The 23,138-nt window shown below is 38.0% G+C and overlaps 7 protein-coding genes across 7 annotated transcripts; 1 reads left to right on the forward strand and 6 right to left on the reverse strand.

The window, feature by feature from the left end:
- Positions 1–2,777: 2,777 nt before the first annotated feature.
- Positions 2,778–4,743, reverse strand: LOC106320933 (uncharacterized protein At5g41620). The gene is made up of 3 exons (XM_013759275.1): positions 4,201–4,743; positions 3,860–3,976; positions 2,778–3,779 (listed from the first exon to the last, which is right to left on the reverse strand). Exons 1-3 carry the CDS (start codon positions 4,492–4,494, stop codon positions 2,934–2,936), a joined length of 1,257 nt encoding a protein of 418 aa, XP_013614729.1. The 5' UTR covers positions 4,495–4,743; the 3' UTR covers positions 2,778–2,933.
- A 1,328-nt stretch (positions 4,744–6,071) lies between these two features.
- On the reverse strand, positions 6,072–9,872 carry LOC106320937 (BAG family molecular chaperone regulator 6). The gene is made up of 3 exons (XM_013759279.1): positions 9,753–9,872; positions 7,888–9,634; positions 6,072–7,749 (listed from the first exon to the last, which is right to left on the reverse strand). The coding sequence occupies exons 2-3, from the start codon at positions 9,589–9,591 to the stop codon at positions 6,232–6,234; spliced, it is 3,222 nt and encodes a 1,073-aa protein (XP_013614733.1). The 5' UTR covers positions 9,592–9,634; positions 9,753–9,872; the 3' UTR covers positions 6,072–6,231.
- Positions 9,873–10,194: 322 nt separating this feature from the next.
- Positions 10,195–11,793, forward strand: LOC106320932 (rRNA-processing protein FCF1 homolog). Its single transcript, XM_013759274.1, has 9 exons — positions 10,195–10,349; positions 10,423–10,482; positions 10,596–10,701; positions 10,793–10,835; positions 10,936–11,008; positions 11,098–11,185; positions 11,297–11,353; positions 11,432–11,510; positions 11,615–11,793. The coding sequence occupies exons 1-9, from the start codon at positions 10,279–10,281 to the stop codon at positions 11,626–11,628; spliced, it is 591 nt and encodes a 196-aa protein (XP_013614728.1). The 5' UTR covers positions 10,195–10,278; the 3' UTR covers positions 11,629–11,793.
- Positions 11,794–11,797: 4 nt separating this feature from the next.
- On the reverse strand, positions 11,798–13,996 carry LOC106320931 (protein ABIL1). Its single transcript, XM_013759273.1, has 10 exons — positions 13,805–13,996; positions 13,638–13,739; positions 13,282–13,364; positions 13,044–13,194; positions 12,872–12,971; positions 12,705–12,797; positions 12,530–12,614; positions 12,408–12,460; positions 12,209–12,309; positions 11,798–12,132 (listed from the first exon to the last, which is right to left on the reverse strand). The coding sequence occupies exons 2-10, from the start codon at positions 13,728–13,730 to the stop codon at positions 11,983–11,985; spliced, it is 909 nt and encodes a 302-aa protein (XP_013614727.1). The 5' UTR covers positions 13,731–13,739; positions 13,805–13,996; the 3' UTR covers positions 11,798–11,982.
- Positions 13,997–16,222: 2,226 nt separating this feature from the next.
- Positions 16,223–17,388, reverse strand: LOC106320934. The gene is made up of 2 exons (XM_013759276.1): positions 16,908–17,388; positions 16,223–16,790 (listed from the first exon to the last, which is right to left on the reverse strand). The coding sequence occupies exons 1-2, from the start codon at positions 17,210–17,212 to the stop codon at positions 16,382–16,384; spliced, it is 714 nt and encodes a 237-aa protein (XP_013614730.1). The 5' UTR covers positions 17,213–17,388; the 3' UTR covers positions 16,223–16,381.
- An 858-nt stretch (positions 17,389–18,246) lies between these two features.
- On the reverse strand, positions 18,247–20,278 carry LOC106320936. The gene is made up of 3 exons (XM_013759278.1): positions 19,924–20,278; positions 19,486–19,836; positions 18,247–19,289 (listed from the first exon to the last, which is right to left on the reverse strand). The coding sequence occupies exons 1-3, from the start codon at positions 20,032–20,034 to the stop codon at positions 18,366–18,368; spliced, it is 1,386 nt and encodes a 461-aa protein (XP_013614732.1). The 5' UTR covers positions 20,035–20,278; the 3' UTR covers positions 18,247–18,365.
- A 1,098-nt stretch (positions 20,279–21,376) lies between these two features.
- Positions 21,377–23,132, reverse strand: LOC106320935 (delta(8)-fatty-acid desaturase 2-like). The gene has a single exon (XM_013759277.1). It carries the CDS (start codon positions 22,976–22,978, stop codon positions 21,512–21,514), a length of 1,467 nt encoding a protein of 488 aa, XP_013614731.1. The 5' UTR covers positions 22,979–23,132; the 3' UTR covers positions 21,377–21,511.
- Between the last annotated feature and the right edge of the window lie 6 nt (positions 23,133–23,138).

Consider the following 23,138-nt stretch of genomic DNA (forward strand, 5'->3'; position numbering starts at 1 on the left):
AGGAAAACAAAATCGTATTCAAAGCCTAATCAATTCGAATCGTCATCTCCAAATCATTCGAAACCCAAACTTCAATCGAAATATCCCCAAATCGATTTAAAACTGAAAAGAAACCCTAAATCTCGAGGAGAACAACATCCGACCAAAACAAATCCATAAACGAACGATAGGAGGCTTCGATTTACCTTCGATATCACCAAGTCGTCTGTCGCCTCTTCGATCGCCCGGAGCTTTTTTTTTTTTAATCTCCTTCGCGTTTAATTTTTTTTTCCCTGAACCAAATTCATCCCGACATCGAACCGGGGAAGGGATGACACGTCGGTAAGGATTCAATCCTTCCAGCCTTCTAATTAAGTTACGGTCCTTAATAAACCGTACTTAATTAAATTTTTTTATTCCTATTTTTCCTAAAACCGTGAGCTAAGGACTCAATAAACCGACAGTTGCGGTTGGTCTGAGGATTGAAGAGATCAATGTTTTACTGGATTCAACTGAAGAAGTGTCTTTGAGATTGCTCATCAAACGTTTCGCTAGCTCTCTCCCTTGTTCTAGTTCTTTGATCACGAGTTTCTCTTCCATCACCATCTCTGCTTTCACTAACAATTTTTTTTTTTTGAATTCTCTGTATTTCTTTTTGAGTGAGTTTGATGATACGTGACTTTCGTGTGTATTTATATAAATGAATGATGATAAGAATCTATTATGATGTGGTTTATGTCCTTGTGCTTGCCCAATAAGTTTTATTTTCTTTTTATTATTTTATTTTCTTTTTGTTTTTTAGCTTATAGTCAAGAAGAAGATGTGTGGAAAAGACAAGGATCTTGTAGAGAAATTGACAAAAGAAAAAGTAAGTACTATTATTCTCAAAATGCTGAAGGAAAAAGGAATCCATGAGCCTGTGGTTACTAAAGTTACAAATCTTATATAATTTTTAGATTTATAATCTTAACAAGATAGTAATCACAAGATATAAGTTTTAGATTTATAATCTTTTTAGAGTATCAACTATTGTTCGTACGAGTTATATATCTATGATAATTTATAAAGCGTCAACTATCTCTCCTTAATCACAATAGAACCCATGTTTGATGAAGTCTCACTCAATCAGTTTATCTAATTGTATTATTATTTCAATTATTTTGTTTTTATCTGGTGGCTATAAAATTTCAGCCGTGTAAACCAAAAAACAATCATCTTCAAAGAGTCATCGTAGTCCTACCGCGTTATCGATCCGGTTCGATTTATTAATCTTGGTTCCCAGTGACGTAAGGACTGGTGATGTCCATGCCAATTTGATCACTTCAGTGTCATAGTTTTACATTCTAGTTATTCTATTAATTAAAATATATTAGGCATTGTATGTATGATGTTGATTATGTCTACCTAGGTTGCATGGAAATGGAAACGGAAACGGAAACGGATACGCAGAAACCAGTGTTTTTAAAACCGGACCGGAAGCTGAACCGGAAATATTTTGGATCACGGTTCAATATGGTTCGACCGGGTCAAACCTGGTTCAATAATATGGTTTAATATTTTTTTAGTATGTAAATATAAAAGTAATATTAATAAACATGATGCATAGTTAAAATATAAATCAATTTTGAACATAAAATATTATAAATATAAATTAGTTTCTTGTTTATATGGATGGTTTATAGATTTTTGATTGTTTTAGTGGTTTTTATTGGTTTAATAACTTTGAAATATAATCCGGCTATGTGGACGGTTCATGGTCGAACCAATTACTAGACCAATCCGGCTATATAACCTGTTCATGGTCAAACCCGGTCCAACCATCGGGTCGGTCCGGTTTTAAAACACTGGCGGAAACGAAACGTTTCGAAACGTGAAAACGTGATTTTTGAATTTTTGTTGTTGTGTAAACGTTTTAGAAACGACTATAAATAATATATATATACCCTACATTAAGACATTGCTAGTTATATTTAATTTGATTGAGATTCCAATAAACAGCATTCATAACCGGCCCACGACGTCTTCCCATATTAAGACGCACTAATGACGCTTCAATGCAAGCATCAACCACAAAGACCTACAAATTAAACACATCAAATTGAAAAGGAATCATTATAAAGCCCCACGCTGTTTGAATCAAGAAGAAGGTTGGTTGAGTCGAAGCTCCAACCTTGAATATAGTTAAAAAACTCTCCTAGAAAATATTCTTTATAGTTGTCAAAGTATTAATTATGTGTATATAAAACTTTTCAAAAGCACATTATGCATATATGCTATATACAAAAGAAAAATAAAAGGAGCTCCCTTCAATCCAAACGAAGAGAAGAGAAGGATATATATACGTAGAGAAAGAGAGAAGATCTAAGAGGCCATGCAAACCCTTTATAAAGTGCTCATTATTCAAGCACTTAATAGGGGAATCCATGAACAATTAGATTTTCTATTTCTATTTCCTTAAATCTTGTCCTCTTCGTTTTGGACGAAGGGAGCTCCTTCGGTTACACTCTAAAAAACAATAGTACAAAAAAATAGTGAAACAAAAACGAAAAGACTAAATAAAAAGAGCTCATAAGCTAAGTAGCTAATGGTTTGAAGAAGAAGATTATTTGAAGTGGTTTATATAGATGTAGCAGCAAAAACCCTAGTTCTACTTCAAAGGACGATTATGGAAACAATGTTATAAAAATGGAAAAACATAGTAGGAAAGAAAATGGCAGTAGATATTGTCATTAATTAGAAACTTAACATAATCTTCTTGGTTATATTCTCTTTTAACATAATCTTATTTGCAAACGCAATTACCGACACATCGTTGACTTGTCTATTTACCATTTAGAACGAAAATTAAGAGAATCCATAACAATTAGCACACGGTTAACCCTATGTTTAATTTTTCAAATACAAATTTAGCAAAGCATAATATGACAAGACAAGATTTTCTATCAAATGGCTCCTCAAGCTTGAACCGGATGACTTGGAGTAGACTTCAAAGAACGTAAACGTCTACTCTCTACACGAGCTTCCATCAGCTTATCCTTCAGACTACGACTTTCCTCTCTCACCATCACATTCTTCGAGAAAGTTGTAGACATTTCTAAATCGTCAACATTCCTTGGAGTACTAGTCTCTGGATGAATCTTGTCTCCTTCAGAAGACAGAGATAGCTTACTAACTTGATCAGACCTCTTAAGCTGCAGCTTGTTATCTCTTCTTGATCGCCTTTTGAGTCCTTCTTCGAGTTCTTTCAAGCAAACCCTTTGATGAATATAACCTGAATCACTTTGACTCGAATGTGACCTTCTCCTCCTCTCCTTATCTTCATAATCTTTAACCGTTTTAGCAAACTCATCGCAGAGATCTTCCACAACAACACGTTCCTTTCTCTCGTTCTCAAGATCTTTCAAAGCTTGTGTTAAACAATGCTTAGCTTCGCAAAGCTCTCTTGTTAGCTTCCGGTGCATACTCTCTGACTTCTTTCTAACTTCCCTCTCTTCATCCAACTCCTTCTTCATGGATCTCAACACATCCTTTATCTCTTCTTCTTCCTCCTCTTTTTTCTTGCATACTCTCCTATAACTCTGCTTCTCCCGATGCTGGACTTCCTTGATCTCAGCTCTACATTCATCCAACTCCATTTTTAGAGCTTTGACCAAAGAGGTGTTCGCAGTGTTCTGTTCTTCCAGACTCCATATCCGGTTTAGCACCTTGAGAAGCTTCGTAGACGAACCTAAACCGTAGCTAGCAGACTTAGCAGCCATCGACGAACCGGTCTGACTAAACGCTGGTTTACGTTTCACAACCTACAAAATAAAATTAATCAAAACACAGCCTTAAAAAGACAAGTTTTAAAAGACTAATCTTTTTTTTTTATTTTTCTAACCTCCAAAGAATGGTTGCTGGAACTTGAAGGAGTGATTGGTTGCAACAAGTCGCCATGTCTCTGAACAAGTCTATGATCATCAATCTGTCTCCTCAAGCTAGTACCTCTACTTGGTGGCTGCAAATCAAAAACACACACATACACAACACAACACATGAGTGATGAGTTCTAGTCCAGTAGTTCCCATCATAAAGATCACAACTTTACAGCGCATGAGATTTTTTTCCGGTGGAGGTTGTTCTAATGACTCACCGTAAAGATCAAAACTTTACGAGCAACCCACTAATAAGATTAAAACCCTTTTATAAACCCGCCAAACAGATTCAATTGAAATGGTTTACCTGATGATCACAAGGTGATTCAACATCGGAATCACGTCGTCGACACCGTGGCAGACCAACCGGAGGCCGGAAATGCTCTGTTTCCCACAGCTCTGCGCACAGTTTCCTGACGGAAACATCAGAAGACACCAAGAACTCCTTGGAGGAGGAAGCTCCGAGTCGCGGCGGTGAAAGACCGAGCCGCCACGTGGGTGGAGGAGTAGAAGGACCGGCTCTTTTACTGCAATTACCCACCAAGAAACTTCGTCTCAGCTTTCTCTCAGTGTCTCCTCCTTCTTCACACTCTCTCTCCATCTCTCCTGCTTAAAATGGAGAATTGTCTTCTTCTTCTTCTTCAGACGGGGAATGTAGGATTAATGAGGATGTTTGTGTTGTCTCTTGTTTGGAGCCTACAGTTTCTTGTCTCGACACTCTAAAGTCGTCGTCGTCGTCGTCTATCTTTGTTTGTTCCTATCTTCTTTCGGATTACAGTGGGCTTATCCTTAAAAATGTTGGATCTTTCTTTGAGGGGTACGAATGTTTAATCGAATGATTTAAGTCATTTGGTTTTAAATGTCCAAAAGCTTATGATTACTCTCTCTCTCCCGACAAAGGTTACGAGTTAACTCTGACTTTTCTTTTTCCCAACAAAGCTCATAGATTTTTATTTACTGCAAGGGGTAATATATCTCAATGATACTTCTTCTTCAGAGTCAGAGACAGAGAGGATGCGTGTGATTGGTATAAATACTATTACATGTGAAATCTTGTCACCCTTTTTTTTACTCCTATTATTTTTACCGGAAAATTATTTCGTTTCTTAGAAAAAAACTATTTCCGAATTTGAATTTATATTTGGTTTCAGATAGTTTTTTACTGCTATAACAAAATTTAATTCACCGTTAACATTAATAAATATTTATAAATTTGAATACTATTTTTATATTTGACAGCATTTACTATTCACAAAATACAACGGTGTTTGATGTGTTTTTACTGTTTAGACATGAATAATGAATCAAACGGAAGCTTTTACAAGGCAAGATGGAAATGGAATAACAAACTCAAATATTGATAAACATGGAGTTAACATCCTTGTGCTAGTAAGCTTAGGGATTGAGAGTAGGTTAATAGAGCCATTATGAGGTCAAATGGGAGTTTTTAAGGAAAGATTAAAATAAATTAAAAGATCATTCGTATCAGAAAAATGACCATGCTTCAAGATTCCTGGTCCTTTTAATGCTAGACTACAGCTCCAATGTTATTATGACCAGCACTTTTAACCTTAGATTAGGTGAGAGTGAGAGTAGATCATTACTTACTCTTTTCTCTTGCACATGTTAATTAACTTTGATTCCAACGTTGTTGTTGTTGTAATGAGAAAACATACAACATATAAGAGATCATGGAGATGAGTGTAAATGGCCTTGTTAACAAACAAAAAAAAAAGAAGACTTTGGGACGTGAAAGGGGACCACAATAGATTGAATGTTTTTGACGGCTAGTAGACAATGAAACGTGAAATGAGAAAGAAGAAAGAAGAAAGAAGAAAAAATGAACATGAAAAGGATGGCTATGTCCGCATGAGCCACACACACACTCATTGCCTTTTCTCCAAAATGAATTCAAAATTGGGTCTAAGTAAATGTAATAAAATAGTAGACATGCAATTTACTACGTGTTATGGTCCCCCTCCCTACACTCCCTAAGTAGTATAAAGTACCATTAGTCACAAATAACTCATAATGAATGGCCATGGGTGATAATAAACTTCATAGTACATCTTTTAACTGTACCACTTACGGGGCCTCGACCAAAATACTAACGGGCCGGTATTTGGGCCTAGAGATACACGCGCTGAATTGGAATCTTAGTTCTGAATTCAGACCATATGAGGAAATGCTTCCGGTAAATAGAATGAAATGGGACAGAGAGAACTTTCCATTTACAAGTAGATTAAGAACAGAAGTGCAATTTTCAAAAACACACTTTTATATAGAGATGGATACAAGATACGTGGAGACAAGAGCACACAAAATTAATTGTTTTACATTATATGGCATCAGTACAACTTGCAGCCATTGGTTTGGTTGTTTGCTTTCCACGGTTGGGTTTACGGCGTCCAACATGAGTCCTCTTCTTCTGTGACAGTTTCTTTTCTAGGCTTTTGACTCGACCTGTTAATTTCGATATGACTTCGAGTTGTTCTCTGCCTGCCTTTACTAGCGTCTCCACTGTTTCCTTGAATCGTTGGTTCTCCTCCATCAGCCTTTTTGTTTCTTCTGACATCCCAAGTTCAGACCCCTGGCCTATGCCAGTGGATGAGTGGTCAACGTTAGTCTCCTCCTTGCTCGGGTCCACTACAGTCTTCTCCTCTCCAGGGGATGATAATGAATCTTGTGTAAGAAGCTGCACTTCCTCATGAATCACTCCAACAGGTAGGTCAGACAGTTCCACATCTTTCTCTGAAGGCCATACGGAATCATCGTCTCCCTTTCTGTCTTCAGTCTCAGACGCGTTGGCCACAGCTTCAGAGACTTTGGTATCATTTTCCAGGCCTTCAAAAGCTTGTTCATCTGTTGTTTCCACCACTCGCGGCTCCTCCAGCTTCTCCACCATGACTTGGTCTCCGTCAACATTGGTTACTGTCATTTCATCGGCATCAGCTGACGTTGAATTGACTTGTCCAATAGTCTCAGCCGCTTCATTTTCCTCTGAAGGCAAGACGTAATCGTCTTCTCCCTTTCCGTCTTCAATCTCAGATGCGCTGACCACAGTTTCAGAGACTTCGTCCACGCCTTCAAAATACGATCCACCAGTTGCTTCCACCACTTGCGGCAATTCGTGCAGGGGATCCTCCAATTTCTCTACCGTGGTTACTGTCATTTCATTTGCATCAGCTGACGATGAATCGACTGGTTGAACAGTCTCAACCGCTTCAATTTTCTCTGAAGACAATACGGAATCATCGTCTCTCTTTATGTCGCCATTCTCAGAACCGTTGGCCACAGTTTCAGAAACCTCGGAAGAATTTTCCGAGCCAAGGGTCGTTTCCACCTCTTGTTGCAATTCAGGCAACGGCTCCTCCAACTTCTTGACCATGACTTTGTCTTCCTCATTCGTCACTGTCATTTCATTTCCATCAGCTGATGATGGATTGATCGGTAACATAGCCTCAGGCGCTTCAATTTTCTCTGGAATGGTTGTCGAGTCCGCTTCACACACGCCTGTTTCAGACGCTGGCTCAGGATCCGTCGCTAAGGTTTCAGACAACCCAGTTACTTCTTCTGCTTCAGCCACCAGCTGTCCATCTGTGGTGTTCTTGAGACTCGTAAGATGTTCCTCGGAAGAAGCAGGACAATCCTTCTCCGTATTCGAATCAGATACCATTTTGTTCTCTTCTGCAAGCTGACGTTCCTCCAAGTTCACAAGAGGTTCACTGGTCTGTGAGGTAGTATCCACTTGTTCTTTTTCCACACTAATCTTTTTCAAGGAGTCAATGTTCTCCTGCATGTCCGAGAGCTCTCTAGCCAAAGATTTTCTATAATCTCTAATACTAGGATGCAAGCCCTGTAAGAAAAATGATAAGTTCACAAAACTATCACCAACAATTTCGAGTACAACATGTAGGATTAACTAATATTGACCTCTGTCAATGGAAGTGTGTAAATGATAAACACAAAAGATTAATTAGTCTTTCATGCATACCTGGACAGAATCAAGTTTTAATAGAAGGCTCATCACCATTTCACCCAGAACTACGATCTCCTTTCCGTCAGTGTGCTGATCAGCGGATAGTTCTAGCGCCTGAACACGTTTTTTAACATCACTCATCTGCTTCCGAACAGTGGCTATCTCCTTCAGTTTCTTAATTGGCTCCCATCTTCTTACATTATATCCGCGGTATCTAGATTGGATGATTTTAGCAGCTTCCTCTTCTGAGAAGGTCTTCTTTGCAGGCTTCTCTTCATTCTCCTGAACTTCACAAGTTTTGAATATCTCAAATGTCACTCCTTGCACATCAGATTTGGTTTCAACTGATTCTTCTTCTGTTCCTGTTGGCTTCTCCTCTTCGCATTTTACATTACAAGATTCAGGAATGGTCCTTGTTTCAACCATCTTAGAACTCAGCGGAGAAGCGACCTTGGTCTGTTCTGACGTTAAGGTTTGTTCCTTCCGTCTAGGAGGGCTAAGAGACTTGGAACCACCACTTCTCCTCTTCGGCAACGGGTCAACACGCAGACAAACCGGAGGCAACCTAGATGCTTTTGGTGGAGACGAACGCTGCCCTTTTCTTGCGTCTTCAGCTGGCTCTGTCTTCACAATACTCCTGGCTGGTTCTGGAGGATGGTTTTCTAACAGCTTGACAGGAATACTTGTTGGTTCTTTATGGCTCTCCACCGGGATGTTTCTCACGAGACTTTTCTCCTCCGCATCCGAGACTGCATTGCCCACAACGTTCCTGTTGTCGCATTGACCGTTGTTTAGATGATCAGGGGAGACAGACTTCAAGTCACACCCTTCGTTGCCACGCTCTTTTTTCTCAGACGCTTCAACGTCTTCCTGTTTCCCCTGAGATGGTATCCAAAAGATAGGATACTGAAGCTGTCCCGGATCTTTGCTCCTCTGGGTCTGACCCTGACCCTGACCCTGACCCTGACCCTGCAGTAAGGATTTCAGCTTGTTGAAATCAAAAGGTAGTTCCAAGGTCTTCCCGTTCTGCAGCTTATTCCTGTCTTGATTTTGAATCAAGGACTTGAGTGTGTTCTCGTCTAACGGAAAACTACCATTCCAAGACTTAGGATCACCACCTTTCTGCATCTTCTTACTCTCAGCCTCAGGAGCTTTAACATAAGCAGGAGGTTGATAATGACTTCCATGCTCTTGATTCCTAGCATTTTCATGAGGAACCCAAACAATGGGATAAGGACGGACATCATTAACAGCCTCTCCATTGTCTCTTCGTTTCTCAGTCTCAGGCTCATGCTCTTCAATAACAACACCGGTTCCATTCTTCGGGGAACACGTTTGGGCAGAACACTTTGTACATCGATTCTTCCCAGCCACATCCTTCTCGGACTCAAACCCATGTTGATAACCAACAGGAAACGGCTGATGAACGTAACAAGGGGGAGCGTGAGAATGGAACCCCGGATGGTTCATCCAACATGTATGGTAAGGCGCTTGCGGGGGATAACAAGGAGTAGGAGGCCAGTAAGGAGTGTAGGCTGGAAAGTTGCCGTGGACGCAGCTTCCATAACAAGGTGACTGAGTAGGCCAATGTTCACACGAGGCAGGAGATGACGCATCCATTGTCACGTGATGAGGATAGTTCCCAAAGCCTTCGTAACAGCATCCTCCTTGTGGTCTCATTTGGCCTGGCTGTGATGAGTTCATGTACATAGGCATCATCTTTGATCAATTTCAGTTAAACCAAAACTCCCAATAACAACAGCTGCAGCAAATTACAAATCGAAATTAAATTAAATTGCAATGAAATCAATTAGATCCACAGTACACTAACTGTTGAGCTAAAAACGTTGAAACGGAGGGTTAGAAAGAAAAGAGCTTACAGAGAACCGATTCGAGTCGTCGTAGCAGAATCACGACAAAAATCCACCAAAGCGATCCACAAATTTCTTCTTAGATTTTTTTTTCTTTTTTTTTTTTTTTTTGCTGGTATCGAATGATTGCAGATTCTTTTTTTTTTTTTTTTTTTTGCTGTGAGTGGTGAAATATCTGAAGACATTTCGTAATTTATAGAGAGACGAAGAAGAAGAAGAAGATTTTTGGAGGGAGAAAAATCTTTCTTCTTCAGCTCTCCAGATCATTCTCGCCATAACTACCTACTCAACTCTGAAGCATCTCGATGTTTCTCCTCTTCTCTCCCTCCCCTATCTCAGATTTAATATGGGCCTTGTAAATTAAGCCCATTATGATGTTGCGGGTTTCATTATTGGGCTTATACTTTGATTAGTGTTAAATTATGTAACATCTCGTCTCCGATGTCGGTCTCCGTCTCTAATACCTCTTGAACCAAACCCCAAAACCTCTCTCTCTGCTTCGTTCTAGGGCTTTTGTTACTCTTTGCTTTCAACGATGGGAAAGGCGAAGAAACCTCAGAAGTTTGCTGTCATGAAGAAGACGATAAGCCACAAAGCTTTGAAGCAGTAAGTCAAAGCGACTCTTCTTACATTGAAAGTTTATGTTTTTACGGTTATTTAATTGTTTTTCTTAATTAAGTTACAAGGAAGAGGTTCTGAATCCAAACAAGAAGGACCTCACTGAACTTCCCAGAAACGTGTAAGCTTAAATAAAGCTCACTCCTTTTGTGCCAATTTGTAATTTTTTTTTTTTTTTTGTCTTTGCTTAGAACTTAGATTTTGAATTGATTTTGTTTTGGGATCTCGGATCAGTCCGAATGTTCCGTCAGGGATGTTCTTTTCTCACAACACTAATATGGTTCCTCCTTACCGAGTTCTGGTGGATACTAACTTCATCAACTTCTCTATCCAGAACAAGGTGCACACAGAGCTATGCTCGAATCTTTACAGTGTTATTGTCTTCATTGGAATCTCTCTCGTTTTCGTTCTAATTTTTGATGCACTCATAGATTGATATAGAGCAGGGGATGATGTTCTGCTTGAACGCAAAATGTGAGTTACTTATTCTTTTGGTAGTTGTCTTTAGATATGGATAGATAGATAGATATATGCTTAATTCTCACTCTCCTTTGATCATTTTGGGGGTGTGAAGGCACTCCTTGTATCACGGACTGCGTCATGGCTGAGCTTGAGAAGTTAGGCCAGAAGTATCGTGTCGCTCTTAGGTATTTGCTTTTAAGATCTCAAGGTGTTTTTTAGTGCAATTGTTTCTCTTCTGCGTTTAGTGGATTCTTAATTGGTGTAAGTTTGGTAGGATTGCTAAAGATCCGCGCTTCGAAAGACTACCTTGTGTACACAAAGGGACATATGCTGATGACTGCCTCGTTGACAGAGTTACTCAGGTAATGCTTCCGTCTTTGCCTTTTTTTGAATTTTGTATCCAGACTTTTTTTTGGTGTATATATTTTATCTTTTGTATGTTTCTTTGAGATACTTGTTCTTGTTATATACAGCATAAGTGCTTCATGGTGGCTACTTGTGATAGAGACTTGAAGCGAAGGATTCGAAAGGTAAAAGATAGTTTGATACTTTCTTAAAAACATGTCCTTTTCTGAAATCTTTGTATGTTATCTTCTGTTGGTTTACAGGTTCCTGGTGTGCCTATCATGTACTTGGCGGGGCGCAAGTACTCAGTAGAGAGGCTGCCTGAAGCAACACTTGGTAGAGGTATGTATGCATCTTTGGACTGTCACATCTAAATCTAAAGCTACTTTGGTCTTACACTATTTGAATTCTCTTTTGTAACCTTTGGTTGTGTTTGTTTGGTCCAGCTCCAAGATACTGATATCTGATCCAGGACCTGTATGGATTCCGAGAAGCTCTGAAGACTCTGAAGACTTGAGTTAGTGTCGGTTTAAGCTTTGAATCAGATGTTTGTGATGTCTCGAGGGATCTTGTTCTCTGCTGTCTGTTTGATACAAAAGGTTAACTAATAACGAGTCTTTACACTTCAAAGCCTTGTTTAAAACATATTACTATTATTGTTGAGCTACACAGTTTTGTTAATCACGGGACCATGTTTATTTGACTTAGTACATTGATGTTGGAACTAAGAAAATTTATACATGAAAAGAGAACGTGCTGTAAAAATCAAAGAAAGGTTGGATGATATTGAAATTTCATTCGAGGGTTGTTTTCACTAGACGTAACCAGCTTTGAGCTTTGAAGTTTTCTGTTTCACGAAGAAGGCAGATAGAACGCTCTTGGTCCTCACCGGTGCTTGAATGATCTCTCGTCGTGGGTTGTCAAGTGACTTGTGTCCCGTCATGAGTTTTGGAGCTTCCATATCCTGAGGAACAACAAACCAACATACATCATTTAGCACAGCTTACTAGTCCGCGATATATGATTCATTTAGACTTTACCTTCTGGGCAACACCGTATGTCTGCCTTGTGATGGAGGATGTTCCAGGAACACCTGAGACCTGAGAACCTCCGACCAAAGGCTTAATGTTCTCTTCATCACCTGCATATGTTTCAATGTATCATTCAAATGACCCAAATCACTTCGTAATTAGAAGAAATGCTACGTTTAATTCATTATCAACTCCCTGGCTCTCATACCTAAAAGATGGAACACTCCAGATGTCTTTGCAAAGGCCTTTGAATCTTTGGAGCTGCACAATAGGTATATGTTAGCTGATTAGTAATCAAACAGTACTAAAACTGCTGTTTGTGGGCTCTACCTTGGTGCAACAGTGGTTGTTCCTTTCAGTGTCGACTTTGTATCTGAGCCTAAATGCCAGGAGAGTGATTTCGATGCAGGCGCATCTAAATGAGTCAAGCAAAACATTACTTAAAACCGTTTCAATATCTCACACCAACTAGAAAACCAAGCTCAAAGATGCTGACAGTACACACCTGAAGGTTGAAGGCGGCTGATAGCTTGAGAATGATTCTGTCTCGATTCAGATCGTCTCAGCGGACTAAAGTGTACCCGCTTGTTAACAGAATCTAAAATCATCCAAATAAAAAGACTCAGATTTTGAATAGTAACTGAGTACAAGGGCCAAGAAAAAAACTCTTACTTGGTAGAATGTAATGCTTGTGATGCAATGGGATAACTGCTAATAGCTGCTGCTGTCTAAGACCTTCTTTGTCTATATAAGTCCGACAAGTAAGCAGTTGCTGACAAAAAACAAACTGATCATCAGAAACCTTAAGAACGTTTAGATCAGTGTGTGTCACAGTCTCGCTTACCTGACTAACACAAGAAGCTCTCATCTCCATAGTCGATACATCAGAACTCTGCTGATCAAAGAGATCAGTAAGCTTGGACGCCACAGTTCCCAAATGATCAACAGCGTTAACAAGAGCCTTAACAGTGTAGTCCTTTAAATTGTCCAACACCCTAACAGAAACAAAGTAGATACATTAACAAATAATCATTCATTCATAGGTATCATTATTAGTTAAAAGGAGATGGTTTAAAACATACATTTGCTTTTGTTCGCTATGGAGATAAGACTTCTCACAGTAATCAGCAGCAGAGTAAAGCTGAGGCCTCAAGTTCTTGAGCTCCTGTTAAATCAAAACGTAAAGGACCAATCAAATAACAAGATTATTGAGTCGTCTCCAGATGGAAACTCTGCATCACAAGCTAACTAACATCCAACGGTGGAGAAAAGCCCAAAGCTAATAGAGATCATGGACAACAAAGCATAGAGCATACAAGGAGATCAAGGATCTGGCTCAGCTAAATCATGTTATTGTGATCAATTTCTGAAGAATCTAATCAAACAGAAGCAGAGAATACGCAGAGAGCAACGATTTATAGATTGAAGAAAAGGAAACCTGCAAGGCCTTGACGAAGCTCTTGCTGCGTTCCATGGAAACCTCGTCGAAGGTCATCGCTGGATTCTCCGTCACGGAAGCTTCCGTCTCCATTTCGAGATTCTTCTCTACGATCAGATGGAATAATAATAATAATAATAATTAAAAAGATTTTGAGTAGAAATTACGGTTACGTATCAAAATGTTAGTTCGGAGATTGTGATGTGAGGTTAGAGCTTTTCTGGTGAGAGACTGCTCAGCTAACTCTTGAGAGAGAGAGAGAGGAGAAGGTGAGTGAAGTAGAAGCGATTCCAAGGACTCCCTATGCCATTTTCCTTTCTCAAACGAATATTAGAAAACGACTTCGGGAAAGACGCACTATGCTTTTACTACTACTATTTTTATTTATTTATTACTTTTGTCGGTTATTTATTAATTTATTTTAATACTATAAACTTCCGAGTTAAGACTAAGTAGAGGTTATTAATTATTGTATTTTAATGGATTTGAAAATCCGAACTAAATCTAGTGTTATTGGTTCTATGATTTTCAAATCTGTATTAAAATCATGTGTTATTGGTTTAATGATTCATAAATTCTGTATCAAATCAAGTGTTATTCAATCGTACGGATTTACTAATATATTTGATTTTATAATGGATTTGAATGGATTTGTTTGGATTTTTTAGTTAAAAATACAAAGACTCAAATCCGAAGGAAAACCTCCGGATTTGCATATTTTACTTGGATTTATAAATACTATATGGAATTCTAAATCAATCAAAATATATAAACCAATAACACCCCAATACTATAGTATTCCTAGTGATTAGATTTTTAATCCTATTAATTTAATTTTAGTTTGGTTTCTTGGCTAATATTTGTGCTGATTTAACGGATTAGTTTGATGATTATTTTATCTACTACTTTTTTCACTATGTATTTTTGTCGGTTATTTATTAATTTATTTTAATATAAGCTTTTTAATCTAATTTATCTATTTTCTTAGTTTGGTTTCTCGGCTAATATTTGTCCTGATCAACGGATTAGTTCAATACAATCAATTAAAACAAACAAAAACATCATAAATTGAAAGTACTTTGAAATTAATTCTTTTGTCAAATGTACATTAAACATTTTAATTTTGTAATGCTAGAAGATAGTACTAGAGATATGTTAAAAAGAAGAAGAGTTTCACATGTCTTGGTATAGGCTTTTAATGCGGTAGTTGTTTATATGAACACATTAAATGATTATATGTATTTATTTATGGTGAGGTTTCTATGCAAGCATTTAATTAACCACAACTTAAATTGGAGGTGGATCTAGGGACTGAATATGACGGAAACAACCTTGTAAAAAAAAAGACTAGTCAACGGGACTTGAATTGAATGAAACCGTCGTCAAGTTGCGCATAAAGTAACGACGCTGGGGGTCAGCATTGGCCTGTGTATTAGCTGTCCTAAACGGACCTGCCCCGATGTGCACGTGCTTTGGCCCATTTTAGAATCATTGGCCCCAAACTTTTTATCTCTTTTCCAAATCATTTTTGCCATCTAAATTTCAATGATTCAGGTGTGTACTACATCATTGCCATCTAAATGATGGTGGTTATGTGATAGCTAGAGTATATCTATATAAAAATGTACAAATTGTTAATAGTAGTCACAATAACTTTTTTTAAAAACTAACTTCAAATCGCAGCAAACCATCAAAGTTTTTTTGTTTTTTTTTTTGTGTCAACTGATAGTATATTAAACAAAATCAAAGTAAACAAAAGAGGTCCAAAAAAAGGCATACATTAAAAACTAAGGATCCAACACAAAGCCCAACTAGCATAAAAGCCCAAGAGGCCGAAAAAAGAAACAGCATGCGGCCGTAAGCCCAGCAAGCAAAAATCCGTTGAAGAAGAGATGGTTAGTCATCCACCACGTGTTCGGTCGACAAACGATGAAACACGCGTCAAGATATCCAACCACAGTCTTCCACCGGAGTCAGCGAGGAAGCACGACGACGGAACTCCACCAACAGCAGAGGCGAACCGAGGAGAATCCGCTCAACCGAGAAACTCTCACCCGGATCGAAGACGAAGGCCTAGACTGACAGATCGAAGCTTCGCTTCAGGATATTCAAACGCCTACAATCGGTCCAACTACTTCGAGATTCCTGAATGAACAACGGTCACCTTTAATGATTAGAATAAGCTTGAAGGTGAAATAGCTCAAACGGAGAAGAGGAAAGGATCGGAAAGCTAGATCGAGAGGCAGATGAGCAAGGAACAACGAGAAGCATCGATCAATTTCAACCGAAAAAAACCGGGATTAAGCCGGCGATAACGGTGCTGAGATAGCCATTGTATCCCAGAGTCGAGAGCCGGCGAAGCAAACGCCATGAAAATCACTGTTTCCCGGAATCAAAAGCCCCACAAACAGGGAAGAAAAGCTGGAAGAAAATCAGCGACCAAAAGAGTTTCATCTCTCATCTTTCTCTGTGAAAGATTTAAATAGGGAACAGAGAAAAGAGATACCATCAAAGTTCAAGATACATGCAAAAAAAAAAGCAACCAAAACTGAGAGTAGCAGTCATGTCATAATTAAAACAGTAGATAGTTAAGATTATCTATCATTACTTAGTTTTATTTAATTATTCATGTATACATCATTTTATATATTGAGTTTATTCCATTATTACACACGCCAAACTCTAGTCTCAAACACATTTCAACTCTATCTGTAACCACACAAAAGAGCTATATACACAACAGACTAATATGTTTCCGACCATGATGATGATGAATCTCTGAACACGAAATACGTTGGCTTTGGTGTGCAGCTAATGGCTTCAACAAGCTCTTGAACATTGAGCATTTGAAACTTTGGAGGCGAGTTAACGGCCATGTTATCGACTTTATGTTCATAAATCTTCCCGTTCTTATCGAACTTATACTCTGAAGTGCCATCAAACCGCCCACGAGTCTGCCAAGGACCACGAGGAATCCCGTGAACAGTCCATCTAATCATCAAAGTGTTCTCAGTGGGTTGCCAAATACTAACTATGTCGACGCAGAGTGCTTTGAAGAAGATCCTTCCGTGGAAACGTAACGCCCATAATATGGATTTGTAGTTATCGATTCCCATGAACGTGTTTAAAGGGTCTCTCAACACAACATCATCCCTACGAAAATTAGACAATGAGAGCTAAATAAAGAACACATCAAACAAGCAGCAATAAAGCTAATGAAGAGGAGACCAGCATGAACATGTAAGAAAAATAAACGAGAATCTCTAAAACCTGTAGATGTCAAAGTTGGGCTCCTTGTAGAACAAGGAAGGAAGCTCCTCTCTCAGACAACGAACGGCGTGACCCATATTCACGTAGTAACTCTGCTTATCGTCTTCCTCTCTGATAATATGGCAGTCTTCTTTCACCGGAGCTGAGAACTTCACGTACAATCTTGATTTTTGATTCTTCACACCAGACAAATCTCTAGCTGAAACCGTAACCTTCTTTCTCATAAACACATGTCTTAAACTCGAACCGGGGAAGCTTCTTGTTGAGACGGTGGTTATCTCCGGCGAAAGGACAAGGAATGCCATCGAGGGAAATGGAGATTGAAGATTAAACTAGAGCAAACATGGTTTCAGTAATCATATTTTCTTGGAGAGAAGCCAATAAAAAAAAGGAGCCAGAAAGGGATTTGCAGAAGAATATGCTGATACATAGATTGAGAAGAAGACGAGAAGGCGCGACGCGAGGATAGGCCAGGAAAATTCTCTAAGGATAACTTTGATCGGACTTATCAACTTCAACGATAGAGACCGTCGAAATTTTTTGAAAATTAACACACACATACAATTGAAAACTATTCGACGGTCCATTAATGGTTAGGCCTTCACGTTCCTAGTATAGCCCATTATGGAAATGCACCAATTATAAATTGTTGACTACCTATATAGAGTTGTAAGTTGTAACATTAAAGATTTTTAAAAGGGAAAAATTCCACATCGTAGTTTTAATATTATGCAACTATTTTCAAAGATTTCATAAATATAAAAAAAAATTTATTTTGATATGTATAAAAAATAAAGATGATAAAAATAAGTTGCAATATCTATTTTCTAAAAATTATAATTACTAATGATATAATTGATTGCTAACCTTTTTACTAGTACAAATTGTAGTAAAATATTATTTAAAATATACAAAATTATAAATACAAAAAATAATAATTTAAATAGAAATAGTAAATTTTATTTAAATATTGAATAACAAATAAATAGTTGTATACAATTTCTGATTTTTTTTTTTAATTGACTAAAAGTAAATGTTGGACAATTATGTATCAAAAGTTGATAAATTTCTTTAATTATTCTTAAAAACCGTAGACGGCTGAAAAAATACTAACTCAAGTCAACTCAAACTCTAACACATGCAATTTTCTTTGATGTTGATTTAACATTTGATTTATTGATTTTGTAAAGAAGATAGTAACTCAGCCTTACCATATTGTAATTGAATCACAAACTCAAAAAATTTGGTAACATTTCTGATTAATAACCTTAACTAGCCAAATCAATTCTTAAGCATGTTACCAATCAATGTCTAGTGATTTCATAATCACTGATTTTACGTTTAACTGATTTTAAATAATAATTAATTCGGTACAGAAAATGGTACAATAAACAAACAAACCGGTTTAATTAGTACAAACAATTGGCAGTTAGGTGGGACAGCGAGCTTAACCAAAAGTCAAGATGGGATGATGATGACTCTCATTCCCTTATGCTCTTCACATCTTTTACGTCCCTTTACCGGAGATCTCTCACAGACCACTCCATCACACACTTTAACACCACATCTTACTTGTGTTCCGGCCACCACCGGATGAATATTCTCTTTCTCCTTGTGTTGCCAACACCTCTTGCTTCCTCTAGGAGAGCTTCTCGTGCAAGGCGCACCACTCTTTGTCGTAGCTTCACAGAAGCGAGGCGAAGCTACTTCTTCTTCTTCTTCTTTGACGGTTTTCTCACGGTCTGTCCGGTTAAGAAGAAAGAGGGAAGCGTTGATCCTCATGCCTTTGTGATCCTCACACCGTTTTCTCCCTGGAACAGGTCTCTTACTGCAAGGCTCCATGTTTGGTAAGATCACTCCACAGGTAACAACATCAGTGTCTTCTTGTTTGTAATCTTGTCTGTAGACCAAAGTCTCGGGCTGTTGTTTAACCGGTGAGACACGGCAGATTCTTTGACCTTTATGCTCTACGCATCTCTTTCTTCCTTTAACCGGACTTTTACTGCAACAAGCCCCATTTTCGAGTATGACTCCACAAACAGAATCAGAACAAGAACTATTAACCTCATCAAGTTTGTCTGAAACTGGCTGAGGTCTAGATCGGGAGAGTTTGATTATGGAAGTGAGTAAATTGCTACTCTTCTCTTCACCAACAACATCACAGCTTAGCTTCCTCTCTTCTGATGAAACTTGGTTCTGAAGAAAAGGAAAGAGCACCCGTTCTGATACCCGTGACTCTCTGTTGCTAATAAACTCGAGATCACCGAGCTTCTTAAGCAAATCAAGCTGGCGTCGCTCCCCGTTGCTTCCTTTGTTCCACGCATAGTCAAACGTGCTCAATAGCATCCCTTCCGTTGCCTCAGCTTCCCTCTTAGACCCCATCTGACAAAACAATCACACGAGTTATTTTTGAGACTCTACATCGGTAGTTGAAAAGGATCCTAACTAATATATAAGGTAGATATGCCAATACACTTAATCATCAGTTGATTTTACATTAGAAGTCCGTTAACATGACATCAAAGTTATTAAGCAGAAGTAAATAGATAAAATAAGATAAGAAGGCATAATAAATTACCGGAGCCCATCTATAGACAACCGAGCCATCTTTCATGAATATGTCCTCAAACAAACCCGCCTTCTTATCTGGAGGAGACTCACAATAACCATCAAGGTTGTTGTTGTTAACAGTGCGCAAATGAGCACCGGATCGTCCATAAGACTGAAGCCTAGATCTAACACTTTCAGCTTGTCCTAGATACGCAGCGAGAACATCATCCGAGTCAAGCTTTCGGGCTTGGTCAATGACTGCTACACCTAGCTCATACAGACCAGGACAAGATTTACGAGGTAAGTTCTGGACTCTGTATCTACCTACACCGTCTTTCCCCTTCTTGAAATCCTCCCAATCCTCCGAACCTATCAGAACCTGTGTTTAGAGAGTCTCAGCTACTTTCATAAACAGACAAGACTAAGATCAAAAACAGAGGGGCGAGAGAGAGAGAGAGCAAAGAACCTTCCAGTTGGAGAAAATGGAGTCGTGTTTTGTTTGCTTATAGTCTTCTCGCTTGTATACTGTGGGGACAACGGCGGCGAAGGAAAGGCCGTCGCCAAAATCCATTCCCATGATTCAAGTTAAAGGCCTTTTTTTTCTCAGAGCTTTATATTTTATTTTTTGATAAATATCAGAAGATGAGATTTTTAGATAATTAAGAAAGTCTCTCCCTCCGTGAAGAGAATGGTTTGATTATATTATGAAGGATGAAGCTGTGTCATGTTACCGTTGGAACGGTGAAGCTTTCTCTGTACGGCGGTTGGTTTCCCTTATTATCCAGCAGTCAATGCTGAGAACGTAATAATTAGCATAAATGTAGTAGTATTATTTTTCCAATTGAACAACTAAAATTTTTATTGGTTAAATTGTCTTCCATGTTTGAGATTTTCTTCGCTTTGGTAACGGTATATTTATATTATTAAAATGATTTTTTTCATGTGTGATTTTTTATTTGGACCATTCCTAGAAAATTTATTAAATTTTACATAACTTAATTATAATATCTTTTAATATTTTTATTTTTATTTGAAATACTAATAAATTTTTAAAAAAATGTCTAACAAAATCTTCCAAATATCTTTTAGATTCGTTTTTAAATATATTTTCGAAACTAGTTATTTAAAAATTAAACTATCACAAAGTATAATTAGAAACTAAATTTTTAGTTTAGTCTTGATTGTAAACAAAAATTTATAATTATAAAAATACTTTTAATAATATTTTAATGATAATAATAATTTCAAATTGAATTTATTTCAAAATTAAATTTAAAAAATATTTTAAAAGATGTTTTAAAAAGGAAACATCCATTTGTATTTGTAATGTAAAAATAAACATATTCTATCTATTTAGCACATAAATTATTACTTATTTTATATGTGATTTTTTTTTTTTAGTTTAGATCACTTAGAAGTCATACTTTTAAATGATTTTACCATGTAATACAATTAATTTATATTTTCCTTCATAGATGAAACATTTGATCGTTATTCATATCGTATATATAAAACTTTAGTATACTATTCTTAACTTTTGTGTATTCCCCTGAATTGAAAACCAATTCGATTTATTATTTAAATAATTATATTTAATTGGTTGAATTAATTATTATATACCAAATTCTCTATTATGTAGGTTTAACTTAATTTTTTTTCCACATATATTTCAAATTTAGAAATAAAAAAAATTATGTAAATCAATATTGTTACATAATAATATTTTCAAAATAAATTTTGTTACAAAAATACAAAATTTATCAAATTTATAGTAGTAATATTATACGCCACAAAATATTATTATAAAATTAGATAATATATAACACTAAATTATATTAATTTATTGATATATTTTATTTCATAATCTAAAATATTTTATAAAGAAAACCCGCACGACAAGATCTAGTATTTATTTAATTACGCATTGTGTCAACGTTTTGCTTGAGAAATATATAAATCTAAGACATCAGAAAGGAGTCAAAAACATTATAATAATAACTGAGCACAAAATGAAATTTAAGTACATAATTTTTATGAGATCAAGTGATGATGAGTTACATCAAAAAACCAAAACTTAACACATCTCTTCCACTAGAAAAGTAGATGACAAACGAAATTAACCACCATGCAAAACCGAACCAAAACCGATCTGTACGGTTCAGTTTTTTTTCTAGCCATGAGTATTTCAGAGCTTCCCATAGCAAACTCTCCAACACAGGATTAGTCACATCTCTAGCTTGAACCGCCGCTTTCCTCAGAGTCCTGATCGTCCACACATTAGCCTCCCACCACGAAAGACTCCTGTACGGAAGATTATGCTTCTTACAAAGCTCCTGAACCACAGGCGAAACTCCCCTGAGATGGCAACGCGGTAGCCGAGGGAACAGATGATGCTCTAGCTGAAACTGCAACCCATCAAAGAACCAATCCATATACGACCTACACGATATATCAAGCGTACCGGCCGTTTGCTTCTCAAACCAATCGTTCCCATTAGGCGGACCGGTGTAAACATCTGCCGCAAAATGGTTTAAACAGAACTGAACGTGCTGAATCGCCGTGACGGCCATGCTTAAAAAGACAAAGATGATTCTCTCTTGCCAGTTTGGTAGGAAGGATACTAAAAGAGGGAACCACGTCCAGAAAACAAGAATCCCAGCTATGTTCAATGCCCTATCAGGAACGTGACGTCTCGAGAATAGCAAAAGTAACGTTTGGACAAAGAGATTGATTCTCCCCACACACATGATTGGATAAAACGACCAGTGTTGGTAGCTGATCAAGAACCGAGCTAGTGGATCGAACGTCAACTTCCTCCCATAGAAACGTGACGTCATCGACTTAAAGAACTTGTTGGAGACGGCTAAGACAGGGATGTGCTGGAGGTCAGGATCGTGGTCAAGACTATTACAAGAGATATGGTGAGCGTTGTGCGTCCATTTCCACCACGCGATCGATATCCCGGTGATGCAGTTACCGGAGAGAAGCTGGACGAGTTTATTACACGGCTTCGTCGACGTCACGTTGTAATGACCAGAGTCATGTCCCACGTAAGCGCTCTGTATCCAGAGAAGGCCCAGCAAGACGGCGGATATTAAATGGGCCCATATGCTCGTGCACGCGACGACGCCGTATACAACCGCCGCGAACATCACCGCGACGCACGTGAGCGTGTAAAGAGTCACGTGACCTTTTTTGTCGAAGAGTCCGCGTTTTGAAAACTCCGCGGCTAAACGACGGTAGTCACGTGACACGTCGGACACGTGGTGGTCTTTCACGTGGTAACCGTTGTGGAGGTTTTCGAGGTGGCGCCATGCGGTTCCCGGATGGTAAGCGATGAACGCGTCGGTGACGTCTTGACCGGCGAGGTTTAGGATCGCTGCTTCGCCTCCGGGGTGGGATTTAACCCAGTGGGAGACGTCGTAGACTTTGCCTTGGATGGAGATCCATAGATCTCCAGGTTGGTTGTGTTTTTTTAGATCATCGCTTGTAATGAATCTCTTCTTTGTTTGTTCTACCATTTTTCTTGAAAGGTTTAATCAGAATCTTGAAATGAACAGAACCCAAGTTGAGAAAGGTAAGAGAACCTTTCTCTCTATGGATTTGTGATTCACAGATTCTGAATAGAGTTGTTCTTGACGGATCCTTCTGCTTCCTTATATATCTGGTTTGTTTATTGTT

The sequence above is a fragment of the Brassica oleracea genome, unplaced genomic scaffold, assembly GCF_000695525.1.
Source record: "Brassica oleracea var. oleracea cultivar TO1000 unplaced genomic scaffold, BOL UnpScaffold01139, whole genome shotgun sequence".
Taxonomy (NCBI): domain Eukaryota; kingdom Viridiplantae; phylum Streptophyta; class Magnoliopsida; order Brassicales; family Brassicaceae; genus Brassica; species Brassica oleracea.